The sequence below is a fragment of the Aquarana catesbeiana genome, linkage group LG13 (genome assembly GCF_042186555.1).
Source record: "Aquarana catesbeiana isolate 2022-GZ linkage group LG13, ASM4218655v1, whole genome shotgun sequence".
Taxonomy (NCBI): domain Eukaryota; kingdom Metazoa; phylum Chordata; class Amphibia; order Anura; family Ranidae; genus Aquarana; species Aquarana catesbeiana.
In genome coordinates, this window is record NC_133336.1 from 217,555,240 (window position 1) to 217,580,175 (window position 24,936).

Here is a 24,936-nt window from a genome sequence, read left to right on the forward strand (position 1 = left end):
AGCGTGTAATGTACAGAGTGCGGGGAGGGAGGCTCGGGAGCGTGTAATGTACAGAGTGCGGGAGGGAGGCTCGGGAGCGTGTAATGTACAGAGTGCGGGAGGGAGGCTCGGGAGCGTGTAATGTACAGAGTGCGGGAGGGAGGCTCGGGAGCGTGCAATGTACAGAGTGCGGGAGGGAGGCTCGGGAGCGTGTAATGTACAGAGTGCGGGAGGGAGGCTCGGGAGCGTGTACTGTACAGAGTGCGGGAGGGAGGCTCGGGAGCGTGCAATGTACAGAGTGTGGGGAGGGAGGCTCGGGAGCGTGTAATGTACAGAGTGCGGGAGGGAGGTTCGGGAGCGTGTAATGTACAGAGTGCGGGAGGGAGGCTCGTCGCAGCGTAACTGACACGCTGCGACTTCAGAAAAGGTTCCAGCGCTACTTTGACCTGTCTGTCTTCAATGCTAGTGATCCGCAGAGACAAATCGCTTTTTATGTCCCATAATTTAATGCTAGAATCAATCCCATCCCCCCTCATCCTCGTGTCTCCCCCTGTATAGGAGACGCCTGATACTCACACTGGGGTCACTTTATAGAAAAAGTGCTTTTATTTTTTAACAAAGCAGCAGCAGGAGGGCCCCCTCCCCTCTCCAGACTACAGACAATTCCTTTGGGGGGGGAGATCCCCACATGATTTAAAGTCTTCCAGGTGCCCCCAATATGTCGTCCAATCAAGAAAGTCCCAAAAGTCACATGGGTGCACCAGGAACCGCCTTCGATAAAGGAGAGACTGCCCCCGTGTGGTGGGGCCCCGGTGACACGTCCAATCCACGCATCGCCTCACAGGAAGGCGCAGAGCTTCTCCATCTCCCGAGGGTTGAAATTCGAGAGGAACATCAACTCCTCCTTCCCCCGATCCGTCCGCGCTACAACACAAACACACGGCATCCAATCAGATTCCACAATGATCGTCACATGACAAATCCCTGGGAGGACACACCCACCTTTCTCATGCTGGATCCATTTCCTCGCCACGTAGTACTGGAAGCAGCTCTCAAACTCCTTCTCGCTGTATTTGGACACTTGGATGGGGATGAAGGGGTCCAGGAAATCGAATCCCTCCTGAAATACGAGACTATTGAGGAACAGTGACCTCCATGCCCCCGCTATTCAAGATGGAGCCCTCCCCCCGACACTAGAAGAGAGTGTACACTCAAAGAGAACCTGTCACCTCTATTATAACATCAGAGCACCCGGGGGCCTTGGGTACGGTACGGTACGGTACGGTACCGTACCATACCACCCCCCCCACCCCCCCCAAAACGAAGGAGGGCTGGAAAGTGCTGCCCATCTACAGCTCCCCCCACCCCTGTTTCCTCCTTATGGGCGGGTTCTGTGTACCTCCTACGATTGGAGGATCTGCCATCAGAGAGGATGAACAATGGCGGGTGTCACTCACCTTCCCGAGAAGCTCTTGTGGCAGATATGAGGATTTCCGGTGGAATAATGATCCGGTCTGGCTGACCGTCAGGACAACAGCGCCCCCTGTCTGTGTGGAGAAAGATCAATAATACACCAACAGACAAATATCTGCCTCCTCCCATCACCCCGCCTATGTCCCGCCCCTGAATAGCTGTAGGAGGGTCTTACCCAATCATTCTTCAGCACCTTCTGGAAGTTGTGGACGAGTGTCAGCTCTTTGGGAGACAACTGAGATGGAGAAATGAGAAGAAGGTTATGTGTGGTGGTGGGGGGGGGGGGGGGGGGGGGGAGGGGGAGAAGTGCAGACGTGGGCAGGGGTGGGCACTCACAATGCTTCTGTCCTCCTTCTTCAGGCTGCTCCTCCCCCACAGACTGTTGGCTCCGTCCATAGATACCAGGAGCCGAAACGCGTCTCTTCCGCTCTGTCTCTTCAGCTCCTTCAGCACCACGCCCACCACATCACTGGCTGTCTTCACCCGGGTGAGCCCCTGAAGAGGAGAAGACTGCCTTACCGCTTATGCCACAGCCCCCCCTCCCGAGAGGGCCGCCCACACATTATTACCACCATCACCCCCCCACGAGGGCCGCCCACACATCCCCCCCCCCCCGAGAGGGCCGCCCACACATCACTGCCCCCACCCCCAAGGGACCGCCCCCCAGAAGGTGCCGCCCACACATCCCAGCCCCCAGAGGGTGCCGCCCACACATCCCAGCCCCCCATGGGAACCACCCACACATCATCACCACACCCAGAAAGGGCTGCTGTGACGGGAGTCACTTTGGGCGGGGGGCTTGTGGAACCCAGCTTACCTTAGAGAGCTCTGGAACCCTCCTTGTCCAGCTCCCCCAACCATGTGTAAGGCACCCTGTGTCTAATAGGGGCACAGGATGACCGAGAACCCCAGTTGGGTCTGCACTAACCAGACTCACCGTCCAACCCCACCGGACTCAGCATTTCCTCTACCCGTTTATCCCGGGTCTTATAGGTGTGGTTTGTGATGAAGGAATGAAGGGGCTCCTTCACTTGGGACAGTAATATTTCTGAACAATATCCCTCAGAAATGTGTGAAGATAAGGAGTTCCACCTTCCATCTGCTGGAATATTGTAGGAGCTTGGTCTCAGACTTTTTACTGGATCCCATTGTTCTATGTCTGCCTTGGGAGTAAAGTATTATGGGATGTATATGTCTATGTGGATTAGATGTGGGGGGGGGGGGGTGTCACGAAATGTCCCACACTCCGCTTGAGTGTTTCCGTCAGTACTCCTTGTGGTCTGGATACAGATATCAAATATAACAACCGCTCTGAGCACAAAACAAGGCGACACTTGCTTAGATGCTAACATGAACTAAACTTTATTTAGAATCAAAATGACAAGACTTTATATGCCGTTGGAACCTCCTCTAACAATACAACTGTAACCTAATTAACATGAGCTAGTTTACTAAATCATTTACCCAGACTAGGTGACTACGTCTCCTAGCTCATTGACTATTCAACACACATTACCATAAACATCAACACAGGGTTAATTAGAACAAACAACAATGAGGTTGAATACCCTTAGAACCTGTGGTAAGCCAGACTAAACTCATTTACATTAAACACATTATAGCTGACATCAGACAGGTGAGTGGAGTTGATGACATTAGCATCTTCTCACAGTATGAGTCCCAACAGTATGACTCAGTCACTATTGCTACTATGGCAAATACAGGGTCCCCAGAGTCTGTGTGTCCTGGGGGACAAGGACCCGAAGCCCAAAGTAACAACATCTCAAGGGTACCCCAAATGCCAGGGCCCATAATCTGTAGGCAAGAGGCTCACATTCAGTCCCCTCCAAAAGCCTCTGTCCCGAGTGAGTCTGTCACAGGGGGGTTTCTCCAGCAGCCCCTCCTAAAGACAGTCTTCAGTTGAATACCCGTGTCATGTTACTGAGGAGGTAAAACTGACCCCGCCCTGTGTCATAATACAAAGAAGGGGGGATGGTCCTCGGAGTGTAGATCTCTTTGTACCTGTGTTTGATTAAACTGTCTTATGTTTTCACTCTACACTGACGTCTCCACAAGTGACTGGGCGGGCTGAGGGGTCTTAGATCGTTCTGGTACCGGGCAAAGGGAAGCTTATATACGGCGGACAGACTCCTCTCGAATACGGGGATCCGTGACAGCCGCCCACAACGTCACCCCCCCCCCCCAGAGGAGACCGCCCACACGTCACCCCCCCACCCCCCCCCCCCCCCCCGAGGAGGACCGCCCACACGTCACCACCCCCCCCCCCCCCGAGGAGACCGCCCACACGTCACCGCCCCCCCCCCCCCCCCCCCGAGGAGACCGCCCACACGTCACCGCCCCCCCCCCCCCCCCCCCCCGAGGAGACGCCCCCCACACGTCACCGCCCCCCCCCCCCCGAGGAGACCGCCCACACGTCACCGCCCCCCCCCCCCCCCCGAGGAGACCGCCCACACGTTACCGCCCCCCCCCCCCGAGGAGACCGCCCACACGTCACCGCCCCCCCCCCCCCGAGGAGACCGCCCACACGTCACCGCCCCCCCCCACCCCGAGGAGACCGCCCACACGCCTCACCGCCCACCCCCCCCACCCCCAACCCGAGACCGCCCACCCCGAGGAGACCGCCCACACGTCACCGCCCCCCCCCGAAGACCGCCCACACGTCACCGCGCCCCCCTCCCCCCCGAGGAGACCGCTCACACGTCGCCGCCCCCCCCCCCCCAAAGGAGACCGCTCACACGTCGCCGCCCCCCCCCCCCCCAAAGGAGACCACCCACACGTCACCACCCCCCCCCCCCCCAGAGGAGACTGCCCACCAGGGGGGTCCCTGGCACACACAATCTTACCTGATCCACCACAGCACCCAGTGTGTCCCCTCCTCTGTGGCCTCCCGCTTACTCCAAACGTACCGCTGCTGGGTCCTAATCTGCAACACAAGCATACCCAGATCACCAGGGGCGGCGGGACCAAGTCCGGGGTCCAAATCCGGACAGGGGCCTCTCACATCTCCCAAATAGGACAGGGGGCCCCCCTCCCCCACATCTCCCAACAGGACAGGGCCCCCACCCATCAGGACAGGGCCCCCCCCACTCCCAAAAGGGACAGGGCCCCCCCCCCATCTCCCGACAGGACCCCCCCCCCATCTCCCAACAAGACAGGCCCCCCCCATAGGACAGGGCCCCCCCTCATCTCCCAACAGGACAGGGCCCCCCCATAGCACAGGGCCCCCCCCCCCCATCTCCCAACAGGACAGGGCCCCCCCCATCTCCCAACAGGACAGGGCCCCCCCCCCCCATCTCCCAACAGGACAGGGCCCCCCCCCCCCATCTCCCAACAGGACAGGGCCCCCCCCCCCCCATCTCCCAACAGGACAGGGCCCCCCCCCCCCCATCTCCCAACAGGACAGGGCCCCCCCCCCCCATCTCCCAACAGGACAGGGCCCCCCCCCCCCCCATCTCCCAACAGGACAGGCCCCCCCCCCCCCCATCTCCCAACAGGACAGGGCCCCCCCCCCCCCATCTCCCAACAGGACAGGGCCCCCCCCCCATCTCCCAACAGGACAGGGCCCCCCCCCCCCATCTCCCAACAGGACAGGGCCCCCCCCCCCATCTCCCAACAGGACAGGGCCCCCCCCCCCCATCTCCCAACAGGACAGGGCCCCCCCCCCCATCTCCCAACAGGACAGGGCCCCCCCCCCCCATCTCCCAACAGGACAGGCCCCCCCCCCCCCATCTCCCAACAGGACAGGGCCCCCCCCCATCTCCCAACAGGACAGGGCCCCCCCCCCATCTCCCAACAGGGACAGGGCCCCCCCCCCCATCTCCCAACAGGACAGGGCCCCCCCCCCCCATCTCCCAACAGGACAGGGGCCCCCCCCCCATCTCCCAACAGGACAGGGCCCCCCCCCATCTCCCAACAGGACAGGGCCCCCCCCATCTCCCAACAGGACAGGCCCCCCCCCATCTCCCAACAGGACAGGGCCCCCCCCATCTCCCAACAGGACAGGCCCCCCCCCATCTCCCCAACAGGGACAGGGCCCCCCCATCTCCCAACAGGACAGGGCCCCCCCATCTCCCAACAGGACAGGGCCCCCCCATCTCCCAACAGGACAGGGCCCCCCCCATCTCCCAACAGGACAGGGCCCCCCCCATCTCCCAACAGGACAGGGCCCCCCCCCATCTCCCAACAGGACAAGCCCCCCCATCTCCCAACAGGTCAGGGGCCCCCCATCTCCCAACAGGACAAGCCCCCCATCTCCCAACAGGTCAGGGGCCCCCTCCCCCATCTCCCAACAGGACAGGGCCCCCCCCCATCTCCCAACAGGACAGGGCCCCCCCCATCTCCCAACAGGACAGGCCCCCCCCCCATCTCCCAACAGGACAAGCCCCCCATCTCCCAACAGGTCAGGGGCCCCCTCCCCCATCTCCCAACAGGACAAGCCCCCCCATCTCCCAACAGGTCAGGGGCCCCCTCCCCCATCTCCCAACAGGACAAGCCCCCCCATCTCCCAACAGGTCAGGGGCCCCCTCCCCCATCTCCCAACAGGACAGGGGCCCCCTCCCCCACATCAACCAACAGGACAGGCCCCCCCCCATCTCCCAACAGGACAGCCCCCCCCCCCCATCTCCCAACAGGACAGGGGCCCCCTCCCCCCATAGGACACGGGCCCCCTCCCCCACATCTCCCAACAGGACAGCCCCCCCCCCGCCATCTCCCAACAGGACAGCCCCCCCCCCCAATCTCCCAACAGGACAGCCCCCCCCCCCATCTCCCAACAGGACAGCCCCCCCCCCCCATCTCCCAACAGGACACGGGCCCCCTCCCCCACATCTCCCAACAGGACAGCCCCCCCCCCCCCATCTCCCAACAGGACAGCCCCCCCCCCCCCCCCAATCTCCCAACAGGACAGCCCCCCCCCCCCAATCTCCCAACAGGACAGCCTCCCCCCCCCCCCCCCCCCCCCAAAACATCCACAAAATTCTCCCAGAATGATGTACGGGGAAGGGGATCTGCTTTCTCCACTACAGAAAACAATAGGGCCCTAGGCAAAGGTCCCAGGTAGGGGCCCCTTGTACATCTAGTAGTGGTTAAGTGAGGGATCACCCAGACCTCCACCCCATCCCCTCCATAGTACAGCCGGCTCTCCACAAACCTGGAGAATCTGCACCAATCAGCACGCGGGCCCCGGGGCCCCACAGACAGTTACCTGTGAGAGAAACGGCTCATTAGAAGCTTTGAAGTGCTTGAGCCAAAAAGACGCCTCCAGTGGCTGATCATATCTCTGCGTGTTATACGATGACATCATCAGTTCTTTACAGTTCTTCACCAGGAGGTGTGCTGGGGACAGAAAGAGGGAACCACCTGTCACCTGACCACCGCCAATACAAACCCCCCCCCCCCCGCTACAGACCCCTACACATGTCACCGACCACCGTAAACACCCCCCACCCCCTCATATCTCTGCGTGTTATACGATGACATCATCAGTTCTTTACCAGGAGGTGTGCTGGGGCAGAAAGAGGGACCACCTGTCACCTGACCACCGCCAATACAAACCCCCCCCCCCAACCCCGCTACAGACCCCTACACATGTCACCGACCACCGCAAACCCCCCACCCCCTTATATCTCTGCGTGTTATACGATGACATCATCAGTTCCTTTACAGTTCTTCACCAGGAGGTGTGCTGGGGGCAGAAAGAGGGACCACCTGTCCACCTGACCACCGCCAATACAAACCCCCCCCCCCCCGCTACAGACCCCTACACATGTCACCGACCACCGTAAACACCCCCCACCCCCCTCATATCTCTGCGTGTTATACGATGACATCATCAGTTCTTTACCAGGAGGTGTGCTGGGGGCAGAAAGAGGGACCACCTGTCACCTGACCACCGCCAATACAAACCCCCCCCCCCAACCCCGCTACAGACCCCTACACATGTCACCGACCACCGCAAACCCCCCCCACCCCCTTATATCTCTGCGTGTTATACGATGACATCATCAGTTCTTTACAGTTCTTCACCAGGAGGTGTGCTGGGGACAGAAAGAGGGACCACCTGTCACCTGACCACCGCCAATACAAACCCCCCCCCGCTACAGACCCCACCCCCCCAACCCCGCTACAGACCCTACACATGTCACCGACCACCGCAAACCCCCACCCCCTTATATCTCTGCGTGTTATACGATGACATCATCAGTTCTTTACAAGTTCTTCAACCAGGAGTGTGCTGGGACAGAAAGAGGGACCACCTGTCACCTGACCATCGCCAATACAAACCCCCCCCCCGCTACAGACCCCGACACATGTCACCGACCACCGTAAACACCTCCCCACCCCCTCATATCTCTGCGTGTTATACGATGACATCATCAGTTCTTTACAGTTCTTCACCAGGAGGTGTGCTGGGGGCAGAAAGAGGGACCACCTGTCACCTGACCACTGCCAATACAAAACCCCCCCCCCGCTACAGACCCCTACACATGTCACCGACCACCGTAAACACCCCTCACCCCCTCATATCTCTGCGTGTTATACGATGACATCATCAGTTCTTTACCAGGAGGTGTGCTGGGGGCAGAAAGAGGGACCACCTGTCACCGACCAATACAAACCTCCGACTAACCCCCACGACCAATACATACCCCCGACTAACCCCCCCAACGCTACAGACCCTACACCTGTCACCGACCACCCACAATACAAACCCCCGACTAACCCCTACACCTGTCACCGACCACCACCAATACAAACCCCCCGACTAACCCCTACACCTGTCACCGACCACCACCAATACAAACCCCCGACTAACCCCTACACCTGTCACCCACCACCGCCAATACAAACCCCCAACTAACCCCTACACATGTCACCGACCACCGCCAATACAAACCCCCAACTAACCCCCCCCGCTAGGGACCCCTACACATGTCACCCCGACCACACCCTGCCCCCCCCTCCCACTACACACACCAATTACCCCCTACATGTGTAATCCATAAACCCCTATTACCCCCTGCAAACCACCACCTAGTACCCTTGATGAAAGTATCAGCTCCTTCCGTGTACCCCCTTGGAGGCGAGTGGCGCCCCCTCTTGGAGACACTGCAGAATAAAGCAGGTCCCCAGAACTTACCGTCAGGTAGGTGCACTATGAGCCAGCCCTGGCTGTGGCAGTAGTGTAGGACGTGGCACAGGATCAGACTCTTCCCCGTCCCAGGCTTACCATCTGGGGGTTCCAAGCGTTAAGGAAGAGGAGGATTGTGGGAAATGAAGTGACTGCACTATGGGTGGGGTGACTCGTCTCAACAGAGAACCTACAAGCCACACCCACCCCATGCTGCCCCAGACCAACCAATCTCCGTCATCGGGGTATCAATTCATTCCCATGTCAGGAGAGTCCCCAAACCAACCAACCCCCATCATCGGGGTATCACTTCATTCCCAATGTCAGGAGTCCCCCCAAACCAACCAACTCCCATCATCGGGGTATCAATTCATTCCCAATGTCAGGAGTCCCCCCAAACCAACCAACTCCCATCATCGGGTATCAATTCATTCCAATGTCAGGAGTCCCCCCCAAACCAACCAACTCCCATCATCGGGGTATCAATTCATTCCCAATGTCAGGAGAGTCCCCAAACCAACCAACCCCCATCATCGGGGTATCACTTCATTCCCAATGTCAGGAGTCCCCCCCCAAACCAACCAACTCCCATCATCGGGGTATCAATTCATTCCCAATGTCAGGAGTCCCCCAAACCAACCAACTCCCATCATCGGGGTATCAATTCATTCCAATGTCAGGAGTCCCCCCAAACCAACCAACTCCCATCATCGGGTATCAATTCATTCCCAATGTCAGGAGAGTCCCCAAACCAACCAACCCCCATCATCGGGGTATCACTTCATTCCCAATGTCAGGAGTCCCCCCCAAACCAACCAACCCCCATCATCGGGGTATCACTTCATTCCCAATGTCAGGAGTCCCCCCCAAACCAACCAACTCCCATCATCGGGGTATCAATTCATTCCCAATGTCAGGAGTCCCCCCAAACCAACCCACCCCCATCATCGGGGTATCACTTCATTCCCAATCTCAGGAGAGTCCCCAAACCAACCCCCATCATCGGGGTATGACTTCATTCCCAATCTCAGGAGTCCCCCCCCCCCCCCCAAACCAACAAATCCCCATTATCGGGGTATGACTTCATTCCCAATCTCAGGAGAGTCCCCAAACCAACCCCCCATCATCGGGTATGACTTCATTCCCAATCTCAGGAGTCCCCCCCCCCCCCCAAAACAACAAACCCCATCATCGGGGTATGACTTCATTCCCAATCTCAGGAGAGTCCCCAAACCAACCAACCCACCCCCATCATCGGGGTATCACTTCATTCCCAATGTCAGGAGTCCCCCCCAAACCAACCAACCTCCCATCATCGGGGTATCACTTCATTCCCAATGTCAGGAGAGTCCCCAAACCAACCAACTCCCATCATCGGGGTATCAATTCATTCCCAATGTCAGGAGTCCCCCCAAACCAACCAACTCCCATCATCGGGGTATCAATTCATTCCCAATGTCAGGAGTCCCCCCAAACCAACCAACTCCCATCATCGGGGTATCAATTCATTCCCAATGTCAGGAGAGTCCCAAACCAACCAACCCACCCCCATCATCGGGGTATCACTTCATTCCCCAATCTCAGAGAGTCCCCAAACCAACCCCCATCATCGGGGTATCACTTCATTCCCAATGTCAGGAGAGTCCCCAAACCAACCCCCATCATCGGGGTATGACTTCATCCCAATCTCAGGAGTCCCCCCCCCCCCCCCCAACCAACAAATCCCCATTATCGGGGTATGACTTCATTCCCAATCTCAGGAGAGTCCCCAAACCAACCCCCATCATCGGGGTATGACTCATTCCCAATCTCAGGAGTCCCCCCCCCCCCAAACCAACAAACCCCCATCATCGGGGTATGACTTCATTCCCAATCTCAGGAGAGTCCCCAAACCAACCAACCCACCCCCATCATCGGGGTATCACTTCATTCCCAATGTCAGGAGTCCCCCCCAAACCAACCAACTCCCATCATCGGGGTATCACTTCATTCCAATGTCAGGAGAGTCCCCAAACCAACCAACTCCTATCATCGGGATATCACTTCATTCCCAATGTCAGGAGAGTCCCCAAACCAACCAACCCACCCCCATCATCGGGGTATCACTTCATTCCCAATCTCAGGAGAGTCCCCAAACCAACCAACCCCCATCATTGGGGTATCACTTCATTCCCTGTATCAGGAGAGTCCCCAAACCAACCAACTCCCATCATCGGGGTATCACTTCATTCCCAATGTCAGGAGTCCCCCCCAAACCAACCAACTCCCATCATCGGGGTATCACTTCATTCCCCAATGTCAGGAGAGTCCCCAAACCAACCAACTCCTATCATCGGGATATCACTTCATTCCCAATGTCAGGAGAGTCCCCAAACCAACCAACCCACCCCCATCATCGGGGTATCACTTCATTCCCAATCTCAGGAGAGTCCCCAAACCAACCCCCATCATCGGGGTATCACTTCATTCCCAATGTCAGGAGTCCCCCCCAAACCAACCAACTCCCATCATCGGGGTATCACTTCATTCCCAATGTCAGGAAAGTCCCCAAACCAACCAACCCCCATCATCGGGGTATCACTTCATTCCCAATGTCAGGAGAGTCCCCAAACCAACCAACCCACCCCCATCATCGGGGTATCACTTCATTCCCAATCTCAGGAGAGTCCCCAAACCAACCAACCCACCCCCATAATCGGGGTATCACTTCATTCCCAATCTCAGGAGAGTCCCCAAAACAACCCCCATCATCGGGGTATCACTTCATTCCCAATGTCAGGAGTCCCCCCCAAACCAACCAACTCCCATCATCGGGGTATCACTTCATTCCCAATGTCAGGAAAGTCCCCAAACCAACCAACTCCATCATCGGGGTATCACTTCATTCCCAATGTCAGGAAAGTCCCCAAACCAACCAACTCCCATCATCGGGGTATCACTTCATTCCCAATGTCAGGAAAGTCCCCAAACCAACCAACTCCCATTATCGGGGTATCACTTCATTCCCAATGTCAGGAGTCCCCCCCCAAACCAACCAACCCACCCCCATCATCGGGGTATCACTTCATTCCCAATCTCAGGAGAGTCCCCAAACCAACCAACCCACCCCCATCATCGGGGTATCACTTCATTCCCAATCTCAGGAGAGTCCCCAAATCAACCAACCCCCATCATTGGGTATCACTTCATTCCCTGTATCAAGAGAGTCCCCAAACCAACCAACTCCCATCATCGGGGTATCACTTCATTCCCAATGTCAGGAGAGTCCCCAAACCAACCAACCCACCCCATCATCGGGGTATCACTTCATTCCCAATCTCAGGAGAGTCCCCAAAACAAACAACCCCCATCATCGGGGTATCACTTCATTCCCCATCTCAGGAGAGTCCCCAAACCAAACAATTCCCCCTTCAGAGGATTCAGAGGAAGCCCACCCAGGAACATGGAAGGATACAGAGGACGTAGCGCGCGACAGGTCGGGAGAAGTCCGTCTTCTTCAGATAGGAGATGAGTTCTATGGCGGGCCGGCGCACCATCAGGGAGGTCTCATTGAAGGTCTTACACTGGGGGGGGAGGGAGAAGTGAATACAGAGCTCCGTGGGGGAGGGGCGGATAGAATCAACCCATTAGAGGCGGGACTCACCTGTAGCTGGAAGCGCGGGGGAAGGCAGTGGGGGAAGATGGATCTCACCTGGCTGGAAGGGATGGAGTAAAACTGAGCCTCATGGTCCTCCGTGTGCTGAGCCTGGAAAACACAGCAAAGTTATGTGACTGATGACACAGGACCCCCCCCCCTATATATATATATCACACAGACCAGCACCCCAACACAGGACCTCCCATATGTATCACACAGACCAGCACCCCAAAAAAGGATCCCCCATATATATCACACAGACCATCACTCCGTCAGGGCCCCCCCATATATATCACACAGACCGCCACCCCAACACAGGACCCCCCATATATATCACACAGACCAGCACCCCAAAACAGGACCCCCCCATATATAATCACACAGACCGGCACCCCAAAACAGGACCCCCCCATATATAATCACACAGACCACCACCCCGTCACAGCCCCCCCATATGTATCACACAGACCAGCACCCCAAAAAAGGACCCCCCATATATATCACACAAACCGGCACCCCAACACAGAACCCCCATATATATCACACAGACCAGCACCCCAACACAGGACCTCCCATATGTATCACACAGACCAGCACCCCAAAAAAGGATCCCCCATATATATCACACAGACCATCACTCCGTCAGGGCCCCCCCATATATATCACACAGACCGCCACCCCAACACAGGACCCCCCATATATATCACACAGACCAGCACCCCAAAACAGGACCCCCCCATATATAATCACACAGACCGGCACCCCAAAACAGGACCCCCCCATATATAATCACACAGACCACCACCCCGTCACAGCCCCCCCATATGTATCACACAGACCAGCACCCCAAAAAAGGACCCCCCATATATATCACACAAACCGGCACCCCAACACAGAACCCCCATATGTATCACACAGACCAGCACCCCCAAAAAAGGACCCCCCATATATATCACACAGACCATCACCCTGTCACAGCCCCCCCCCCCCATATATATATCACACAGACCAGCACCCAGACACAGGACCCCCCCCCCCCCTCCCCCATATACATCACACAGACCAGCACCCGACAAAGGACACCCCATATATTACACAAAGCAGCACCCCGACAAAGGACCCCCCCCATATATACAGTCTGACAAAAGTAAGTACACCCCTCAGTGACATTTGTGTAAATCTTTTCTTCTCTCTTTTCATGTGACAACACTGAAGAAATGACACTTGTCTACAATGTAAAGTAGTGAGTGTACAGCTTGTATAACAGTGTAAATTTACTGTCCCCTCAAAATAACTCAACACACAGCCATTAATGTCTAAACCGCTGGCCACAAAAGTCAGTACACCCCTAAGTGAAAATCTCCAAATTGGGCCCAAAGTGTCAATATTTTGTGTGGCCTCCATTATTTTCCAGCACTGCCTTAACCCTCTTGGGCGCGGAGTGTGACAGACCTAGCCGGGACAGAGGCTTTTGGAGGGGACTGAATGCCAGCCTCTTGCCTACCGATTATGGGCCCTGGATTTTGGGGGAACGGTGCTCTTTTTGAGGTGTATGCCTGGGGACCCTTGAAGTAATGTTACTTTGGATTCAGGTCCATGTCCCCCCCAAGACACACAGACTCTGGGATTCCTGTATATGCCATTTTAGAAATGGTGACCGATTTATACTGTTGGGAAACATAGAAGATGCTGATGTCATCAACTCCATCCGCCTGTCTGTTGTCTGCTATAATGTGTTTATTGTAAATACGTCTAGTGTGGGCTCTAAGAGTCTTTCACCCATTGTTGTTTGTGTTAATTAACTCTGCTATTGTGTGAAGGAGTTCTGTGTTGATATTTATGATCATGTGTATTGTATAGTCGGTGCGCTAGGAGACGTCACGGCTGCCCTGAAAGGTCATATCTCTGAGTCACCTTGTCTGGTTAAAGGATTAATTAGCTCATGTTAATTAAGTTTCTGGTTACAGTTTGTATTGTCATCCTGGAGTTCTTTTTTTTGTGTGAGATCACAAATAAAGCAGGCTATTCCTGATCTACTCCAAGACTGGTGTTATCTGGTTCTTGGGGTTACTATAGCCAGATCCTTTGGTCTCGTGTTCCAGGACTTAGGAAGCGATATACTGACGGAAGCACTCAAGCGGAGTGTGGGACGTTCCGTCACCAGAGCTTCACAGGTTGTCACTGGAGTCCTCTTCCCCTCCTCCATGATGACATCACAGAGCTGGTGAATGTTAGAGACCTTGCGCTCCTCCACCTTCCGTCTGAGGATGTCCCACAGATGATCAATAGGGTTTAGGTCTGGAGACATGCTTGACCAGTCCATCACCTTTACCTTCAGCTTCTTTAGCAAGGCAGTGGTGGTCTTGGAGGTGTGTTTGGGGTGGTTATCATGTTGGAATACTGCCCTGCGGTCCAGTCTCTGAAGGGAGGGGATCATGCTCCTCTTCAGTATATCACAGTACATGTTGGCATTCATGGTTCCCTCAATGATCTGTAGCCCCCCAGTGCCGGCAGCACTCATGCAGCCCCAGACCATGACACTCCCACCACCATGCTTGACTGTAGACAAGACACACTTGTCTTTGTCCTCCTCACCTGGTTGCCCCCACACACGCTTGTCACCATCTGAACCAAATACGTTTATCTTGGTCTCATCAGACCACAGGACATGGTTCCAGTAATCCATCTCCTTAGTCTGCTTGTCTTCAGCAAACTGTTTGTGGACTTTCTTGTACATCATCTTTAGAAGAGGCTTCCTTCTGGGACGACAGCCATGCAGACCAATTTGATGCAGTGTGCGGCGTATGGTCTGAGCACTGACAGGCTGACCCCCCACCCCTACAACCTCTGCAGCAATGCTGGCAGCACTCATACGTCTATTTTCCAAAGACAACCTCTGGATATGACGCTGAGCACGTGACCTCAACTTCTTTGGTGGACCATGGCGAGGCCTGTTCTGAGAGGAACCTGTCCTGTTATACCGCTGTATGGTCTTGGCCATCTGATAATACAGGAAATCCCGGGACCCCCCACACCTGAGGACAGGTCATCTGATAATACAGGAAATCCCAGGACCCTCCACACCTGAGGAGAGGTCATCTGATAATACTGGAAATCCCAGGACCCCCCACACCTGAGGACAGGTCATCTGATAATACTGGAAATCCCGGACCCCCCACACCTGAGGACAGGTCATCTGATAATACAGGAAATCCCAGGACCCCCACACCTGAGGACAGGTCATCTGATAATACTGGAAATCCCGAGACCCCCCACACCTGAGGACAGGTCATCTGAGAATACTGGAAATCCCGGGACCCCCCACACCTGAGGAAGGTCATCTGTTAATACAGGAAATCCCGGGACCCCCCCATACCTGAGGAAGGTCATCTGTTAATACAGGAAATCCCGGGACCCCCCCCACACCTGAGGACAGGTCATCTGATAATACAGGAAATCCCAGGACCCCCCACACACCTGAGGACAGGTCATCTAATTAGGGGAAATCCCAGGACCCCCCACACCTGAGGACAGGTCATCTAATACAGGAAATCCCGGGACCCCCCACACCTGAGGACAGGTCATCTAATTAGGGGAAATCCCGGGACCCCCCACACCTGAGGACAGGTCATCTAATTAGGGGAAATCCCGGGACCCCCCCACACCTGAGGACAGGTCATTTAATTAGGGGAAATCCCGGGACCCCTCCACACCTGAGGACAAGTCATCTGATAAGGGAAATCCAAGGACCCCCCACACCTGAGGACAGGTCATCTGATAATAGGGGATATCCCGGGATCCCCCCCACACCTGAGGACAGGTCATCTAATTAGGGGAAATCCCAGGACCCCCACACCTGAGGACAGGTCATCTAATTAGGGGAAATCCCAGGACCCCCCACACCTGAGGACAGGTCATCTGATAATACAGGAAATCCTGGGACCCCCCACACCTGAGGACAGGTCATCTAATACAGGAAATCCCGGGACCCCCCCACACCTGAGGACAGGTCATCTAATTAGGGGAAATCCCGGGACCCCCCCACACCTGAGGACAGGTCATCTAATTAGGGGAAATCCCGGGACCCCCCCACACCTGAGGACAGGTCATCTGATAATACAGGAAATCCCAGGACCCCCCACACCTGAGGACAGGTCATCTGATAATAAAGGAAATCCCGGGACCCCCCACACCTGAGGACAGGTCATCTAATTAGGGGAAATCCCGGGACCCCCCCACACCTGAGGACAGGTCATTTAATTAGGGGAAATCCCGGGACCCCTCCACACCTGAGGACAGGTCATTTAATTAGGGGAAATCCCGGGACCCCTCCACACCTGAGGACAAGTCATCTGATAAGGGAAATCCAAGGACCCCCCACACCTGAGGACAAGTCTTCTGATAAGGGAAATCCAAGGACCCCCCACACCTGAGGACAGGTCATCTGATAATAGGGGATATCCCGGGATCCCCACACCTGAGGACAGGTCATCTGATAATACAGGAAATCCTGGGACCCCCCACACCTGAGGACAGGTCATCTGATAATAGGGGATATCCCGGGATCCCCACACACCTGAGGACAGGTCATCTGATAATAGGGGATATCCCGGGATCCCCACACACCTGAGGACAGGTCATCTGATAATACAGGAAATCCCGGGACCCCCCACACCTGAGGACAGGTCATCTGATAATACAGGAAATCCCGGGACCCCCACACCTGAGGACAGGTCATTTAATTAGGGGAAATCCCGGGACCCCTCCACACCTGAGGACAAGTCATCTGATAAGGGAAATCCAAGGACCCCCCACACCTGAGGACAAGTCTTCTGATAAGGGAAATCCAAGGACCCCCCACACCTGAGGACAGGTCATCTGATAATAGGGGATATCCCGGGATCCCCCCCCACACCTGAGGACAGGTCATCTAATTAGGGGAAATCCCAGGACCCCCCACACCTGAGGACAGGTCATCTGATAATACAGGAAATCCTGGGACCCCCCACACCTGAGGACAGGTCATCTAATACAGGAAATCCCGGGACCCCCCCACACCTGAGGACAGGTCATCTAATTAGGGGAAATCCCGGGACCCCCCCACACCTGAGGACAGGTCATCTAATTAGGGGAAATCCCGGGACCCCCCCACACCTGAGGACAGGTCATCTGATAATACAGGAAATCCCGGGACCCCCCACACCTGAGGACAGGTCATCTGATAATAAAGGAAATCCCGGGACCCCCCACACCTGAGGACAGGTCATCTGATAATAGGGGAAATCCCGGGACCCCCACACCTGAGGACAGGTCATCTGATAATACTGGAAATCCCGGGACCCCCCCACACCTGAGGACAGGTCATCTGAGAATACTGGAAATCCCGGGACCCCCCACACCTGAGGACAGGTCATCTGATAATACAGGAAATCCCGGGACCCCCCCACACCTGAGGACAGGTCATCTGATAATACAGGAAATCCCGGGACCGCCCCACACCTGAGGACAGGTCATCTGATAATACAGGAAACCCCGGGACCCCCCCACACCTGAGGACAGGTCATCTAATTAGGGGAAATCCCGGGACCCCCCCACACCTGAGGACAGGTCATCTAATTAGGGGAAATCCCGGGACCCCCCACACCTGAGGACAGGTCATCTGATAATACAGGAAATCCCGGGACCCCCCACACCTGAGGACAGGTCATCTAATTAGGGGAAATCCCGGGACCCCCCCACACCTGAGGACCGGTCATCTAATTAGGGGAAATCCCGGGACCCCCCCACACCTGAGGACAGGTCATCTAATTAGGGGAAATCCCGGGACCCCCACACCTGAGGACAGGTCATCTGATAATACAGGAAATCCCGGGACCCCCCACACCTGAGGACAAGTCATCTGATAAGGGAAATCCAAGGACCCCCCCACATCTGAGGACAGGTCATCTGATGATGGAGGAAATCCCGGGACCCCCACACCTGAGGACAGGTCATCTGATAATACAGGAAATCCCAGGACCCCCCACACCTGAGGACAGGTCATCTGATAATACAGGAAATCCCGGGACCCCCACACCTGAGGACAGGTCATCTGATAATACAGGAAATCCCGGGACCCCCACACCTGAGGACAGGTCATCTGATAATACAGGAAATCCCGGGACCCCCACACCTGAGGACAGGTCATCTGATAATACAGGAAATCCCGGGACCCCCCACACACACCTGAGGACAGGTCATCTGATAATACAGGAAATCCCGGGACCCCCCACACACCTGAGGACAGGTCATCTGATAATACAGGAAATCCCGGGACCCCCACACCTGAGGACAGGTCATCTGATAATACAGGAAATCCCGGGACCCCCACACCTGAGGACAGGTCATCTGATAATACAGGAAATCCCGGGACCCCCACACCTGAGGACAGGTCATCTGATAATACAGGAAATCCTGGGACCCCCCACACCTGAGGACAGGTCATCTGATGATGGAGGAAATCCCGGGACCCCCACACCTGAGGACAGGTCATCTGATGATGGAGGAAATCCCGGGACCCCCACACCTGAGGACAGGTCATCTGATAATACAGGAAATCCCGGACCCCCACACCTGAGGACAGGTCATCTGATAATACAGGAAATCCCGGGTCCCCCCACACCTGAGGACAGGTCATCTGATAATACAGGAAATCCCGGGACCCCCCCACACCTGAGGACAGGTCATCTGATAATACAGGAAACCCCGGGACCCCCCACACCTGAGGACAGGTCATCTAATTAGGGGAAATCCCGGGACCCCCCCACACCTGAGGACAGGTCATCTAATTAGGGGAAATCCCGGGACCCCCACACCTGAGGACAGGTCATCTGATAATACAGGAAATCCCGGGACCCCCCACACCTGAGGACAAGTCATCTGATAAGGGAAATCCAAGGACCCCCCACACCTGAGGACAGGTCATCTGATAATACAGGAAATCCCGGGACCCCCACACCTGAGGACAGGTCATCTGATAATACAGGAAATCCCGGACCCCCCCACACCTGAGGACAGGTCATCTGATAATACAGGAAATCCCGGGACCCCCACACCTGAGGACAGGTCATCTGATAATACAGGAAACCCCGGGACCCCCACACCTGAGGACAGGTCATCTGATAATACAGGAAATCCCGGGACCCCTACACCTGAGGACAGGTCATCTGATAATACAGGAAATCCCGGGACCCCCCACACCTGAGGACAGGTCATCTGATAATAGGGGATATCCCGGGACCCCCCACACCTGAGGACAGGTCATCTGATAATACAGGAAATCCCGGGACCCCCCACACACCTGAGGACAGGTCATCTGATAATACAGGAAATCCCGGGACCCCCCACACCTGAGGACAGGTCATCTGATAATACAGGAAATCCCGGGACCCCCCACACACCTGAGGACAGGTCATCTGATAATACAGGAAATCCCGGGACCCCCCACACCTGAGGACAGGTCATCTGATGATGGAGGAATCCCGGGATTTCTAGTATTATCACATTATTACACAGGCTGCACACCGACAATCTGCTTCCAGCAATAGCATCCAATTGCCGGATACAGTGCAGGCTGGTCACATGACCAGATCTAGTTTCCATGGAGACCGATTATCTGCACCGAGCATGAACTGAACAAGAGGGAATATGGCCATTTTTCTTTCCGTTTTCACACATCCACTTTAGGGGAGCATGGTCGGTGACCAACTTAAATGACCTCCCCACAAGTAATACTTCAGGGAGTCTAAGGGATATATATAGCAAGGGAGGAATTAATCCACAGGGGGGGGCTAATAATGGGGAGTGAGGAGCACCACAAGGGAGAGAACCCTTCTGTCACATGGCTGGGCATCTGGCCCCCTCACCGAAACACCCCCCCCCCCCCGGCGGTCCGCCCCCCCCCCTCCCGGCGCCGGGCACGTGGCCCCCTCGCGGACCGCCCCCCCCCGGCGCCGGGCACGTGGCCCCCTCGCGGACCCGCCCCCCCCCCTCCCGGCACGTGGCCCCCTCGCAGGGCACTCCTCAACTTCCAATCTGAGGTCCCCTTTTATCTGGGAGGTGGGGCCAGAACAATGGTGACGGTGAACCCCTCCTACTGAGATCGTACCGCCTGCAGGGTGTCAGAACCCGATCGGTGTCTGGAGACCGATAATAAATGACGGATCAACCGAATCCCATCACCCCCTTCACCATGGCGACCAGCCTGAGATCTTCCCACTTACCGGATCACTCTCACTGGTCCGGAAGACTTCTCTGGGGGCGGGGCTTTCTACAGGGGAAGCAGCATCCGAAAACCCCCTCTGAGGAACCGCCGGAGCCAAAACCAACTGAAGAGAAGAAAGGATACAAATGTCAGCCCAGTCCTTCACCCCGCCCCAGTGCACCCTCCTCTACCCCGCCCCAGTGCACCCTCCTCTACCCCGCCCCAGTGCACCCTCCTCTACCCCGCCCCAGTGCACCCTCCTCTACCCCGCCCCAGTGCACCCTCCTCTACCCCGCCCCAGTGCACCCTCCTCTACCCCGCCCCAGTGCACCCTCCTCTACCCCGCCCCAGTGCACCCTCCTCTACCCCTGCCCCAGTGCACCCTCCTCTACCCCTGCCCCAGTGCACCCTCCTCTACCCCCGCCCCAGTGCACCCTCCTCTACCCCGCCCATTACACCCTCCTCTACCCCGTCCTCTACCCCCGCCCCAGTGCACCCTCCTCTACCCCCGCCCATTACACCCTCCTCTACCCCGTCCTCTACCCCCGCCCCAGTGCACCCTCCTCTACCCCGCCCCAGTGCACCCTCCTCTACCCCGCCCCAGTGCACCCTCCTCTACCCCGCCCCAGTGCACCCTCCTCTACCCCGTCCTCTACCCCCGCCCCAGTGCACCCTCCTCTACCCCGCCCATTACACCCTCCTCTACCCCGTCCTCTACCCCCGCCCCAGTGCACCCTCCTCTACCCCGCCCATTACACCCTCCTCTACCCCGTCCTCTACCCCCGCCCCAGTGCACCCTCCTCTACCCCCGCCCCAGTGCACCCTCCTCTACCCCCGCCCCAGTGCACCCTCCTCTACCCCCGCCCCAGTGCACCCTCCTCTACCCTCGCCCCAGTGCACCCTCCTCTACCCTCGCCCCAGTGCACCCTCCTCTACCCTCGCCCCAGTGCACCCTCCTCTACCCTCGCCCCAGTGCACCCTCCTCTACCCCCGCCCCAGTGCACCCTCCTCTACCCCCGCCCCAGTGCACCCTCCTCTACCCCCGCCCCAGTGCACCCTCCTCTACCCCCGCCCCAGTGCACCCTCCTCTACCCCCCACCCCAGTGCACCCTCCTCTACCCCCACCCCAGTGCACCCTCCTCTACCCCCACCCCAGTGCACCCTCCTCTACCCCATCAATTACACCCTCCTCTACCCCGCCCCAGTGCACCCTCCTCTACCCCGCCCCAGTGCACCACCCTCTACCCCCGCCCCAGTGCACCCTCCTCTACCCCGTCCATTACTCCGTCCTCTACCCCCGCCCCAGTACCCCCTCCTCTACCCCCGCCCCAGTGCACCCTCCTCTACCCCCCGCCCCAGTGCACCCTCCTCTACCCCGCCCCCTACTCTACCCCGCCCCCAGCGCCCCCTACTCTACCCCGCCCCCAGCCCCCCCTACTCTACCCCGCCCCCAGCGCCCCCTACTCTACCCCGCCCCAGTACCCCCTACTCTACCCCGCCCAGTGCATCGTCCTCTACCCCGCCCCAGTACCCCCTACTCTACCCCACCCCGTGCACCCTACTCTACCCCACCCCGTGCACCCTACTCTACCCCACCCCGTGCACCCTACTCTACCCCACCCCGTGCACCCTACTCTACCCCACCCCGTGCACCCTACTCTACCCCGCCCCAGTACCCCCCTCCGCCACCCAGTAATCCATCCTCTACCCTGCCCAGTATCCCACCTTCTACCCCTATCCCACCTTCTATCCCCGCCCAGTATACCACCATCTACCCCTATCCCACCTTCTATCCCCGCCCCCGCCCAGTATACCACCTTCTACCCCTATCCCACCTTCTATCCCCGCCCAGTATACCACCTTCTACCCCTATCCCACCTTCTATCCCCGCCTAGTATCCCACCTTCTACCCCCGCCCAGTATACCACCTTCTACCCCTTTCCCCGCCTAGTATCCCACCTTCTATCCCTATCCCACCTTCTATCCCCGCCCCCGCCTAGTATCCCACCTTCTACCCCTATCCCACCTTCTATCCCTGCCCCCGCATAGTATGCCACCTTCTACCCCTATCCCACCTTCTATCCCCGCCCCCGCCTAGTATCCCACCTTCTACCCCTATCCCACCTTCTATCCCCGCCCAGTATACCACCTTCTACCCCTATCCCACCTTCTATCCCCGCCCCCGCCTAGTATCCCACCTTCTACCCCTATCCCACCTTCTATCCCCGCCCCCGCATAGTATGCCACCTTCTACCCCTATCCCACCTTCTATCCCTGCCCCCGCCTAGTATCCCACCTTCTACCCCCGCCCACTATACCACCTTCTACCCCTATCCCACCTTCTAGCCCCGCCTAGTATCCCACCTTCTAGCCCCGCCTAGTATCCCACCTTCTAGCCCCGCCTAGTATCCCACCTTCTATCCCTGCCCCCGCCTAGTATCCCACCTTCTATCCCCGCCCAGTATCCCACCTTCTATCCCCGCCCAGTATCCCACCTTCTATCCCCGCCCAGTATCCCACCTTCTATCCCCGCCCAGTATCCCACCTTCTACCCCCGCCCAGTATACCACCTTCTATCCCCGCCCAGTATCCCACCTTCTACCCCCGCCCAGTATCCCACCTTCTACCCCCGCCCAGTATCCCACCTTCTATCCCTGCCCCCGCCCAGTATCCCACCTTCTACCCCCGCCCAGTATCCCACCTTCTACCCCTATCCCACCTTCTATCCCCGCCCAGTATACCACCTTCTATCCCTGCCCCCGCCTAGTATCCCACCTTCTACCCCCGCCCAGTATCCCACCTTCTATCCCTGCCCCCGCCTAGTATCCCACCTTCTACCCCTATCCCACCTTCTACCCCCGCCCAGTATCCCACCTTCTACCCCTATCCCACCTTCTAACCCCGCCCAGTATACCACCTTCTATCCCTGCCCCCGCCTAGTATCCCACCTTCTACCCCTATCCCACCTTCTATCCCCGCCCAGTATACCACCTTCTACCCCTATCCCACCTTCTATCCCCGCCCAGTATACCACCTTCTACCCCTGTCCCCGCCTAGCATCCAACCTTCTACCCCCGCCTAGTATCCCACACTTCTACCCTCCCCCCACCCTCCTGAAGTCAGTTCAAAGTAGTGGTTCTTAACCTTTCTAGTGCCGTGACCCCTTGATAAAATTTCCCAAGTTGTGGGGGCCCCTAACATTTTCGTAGTGTGGGTTCTCAGCACCCAAAGCAAGACAAGTATTTTGTACCCCTAACCCACGGACATTTAGCATTTCCGGAGTCCCTTCCACTCGTATTAAAACCCCTTATGGTACATTTTAGGATGTATCACTCTCTTTGTTCTCCTTTCTTTCCCTTTTATCTCTCTCTACGCTAATTTCTTGTCCCCCCCCCCCATCCCTCTCTCTAGCCGTCTTTCTTGTTCTTTCTCTTATTCTTTCTCTCCCTTTTCTTTGTCCCTTCCCCTCTTTTCCTCTCCCTTCCATGTATTCTCTATTTTTTTTCCTTCTCTTACTCCTTGGTGGTGGAGGAGGGGGATGGGATGAGTGTCAGCGATGGCGGGGAGTTGGGATCAGTAGCAGTGCTGGGGGGAGTTCTGATTGGCCAACTTAGTTGCTCTTGATGAAGGTCATCTGCTGATCTGAGAACTGTAGTGGGGACTTTTAATGGAAACTCTAATCACAGGTAGTGTTACTCACTGTGTCTCCAGCTCTGTGGTGTCTCACAGCAGTGACACCTATGTCAAAATCAGGAGATGGGGTCTCCTCCAGCCCCTCCCACTTCATTCCTCACCAGTCAGCTGATCTCTAGTCTCTGCCCCCCCAGCCATGCTGTGAACTGAATGAGCGGCTGCGGGCTCCAGGGACAGCCCTGCTGGGCAGCCACGAAAAAGCTGGGAGAGCAGCGCGGGCTTCAGGAACAGCCCAGGATTCGGTGACCCCTGGCAAATTGTATTTTAACCCCCAGGTTGAGAACCACTGGTTTAAAGCAAAAAAAAAAAAAAAAATACATCTCATTAACCCCTTGTTGTTTAGTCGTGTCCGACTCTTCGTGACCTTGTAGACCACACTGCACCGGGCTCGTCCCTCCTCCCACAGTGCACCCGCCTCCTCCCACAGTGCACCCGCCTCCTCCCACAGTGCACCCGCCTCCTCCCTCCTCCCACAGTGCACCCGCCTCCTCCCACAGTGCACCCTCAGTGCACCCGCCTCCTCCCTCAGTGCACCCGCCTCCTCCCTCCTCCCACAGTGCACCCACCTCCTCCCACAGTGCACCCGCCTCCTCCCACAGTGCACCCGCCTCCTCCCACAGTGCACCCGCCTCCTCCCTCCTCCCACAGTGCACCCGCCTCCTCCCTCAGTGCACCCGCCTCCTCCCACAGTGCACCCGCCTCCTCCCACAGTGCACCCGCCTCCTCCCTCCTCCCACAGTGCACCCGCCTCCTCCCACAGTG

At 57.2% G+C, this 24,936-nt stretch overlaps 1 protein-coding gene across 1 annotated transcript; it reads right to left on the reverse strand.

The window, feature by feature from the left end:
• Positions 1–566: 566 nt before the first annotated feature.
• Positions 567–20,605, reverse strand: DAP3 (death associated protein 3; the record flags this gene model as incomplete). Its single annotated transcript, XM_073608815.1, is given in 12 exon segments — positions 567–903; positions 982–1,099; positions 1,437–1,526; positions 1,628–1,687; positions 1,789–1,947; positions 4,317–4,339; positions 4,342–4,396; positions 6,677–6,807; positions 8,612–8,704; positions 12,057–12,165; positions 12,246–12,347; positions 20,501–20,605. Coding segments are annotated over 12 exon segments (1,131 nt in total), but the record flags the coding sequence as incomplete, so codon positions are not given.
• Between the last annotated feature and the right edge of the window lie 4,331 nt (positions 20,606–24,936).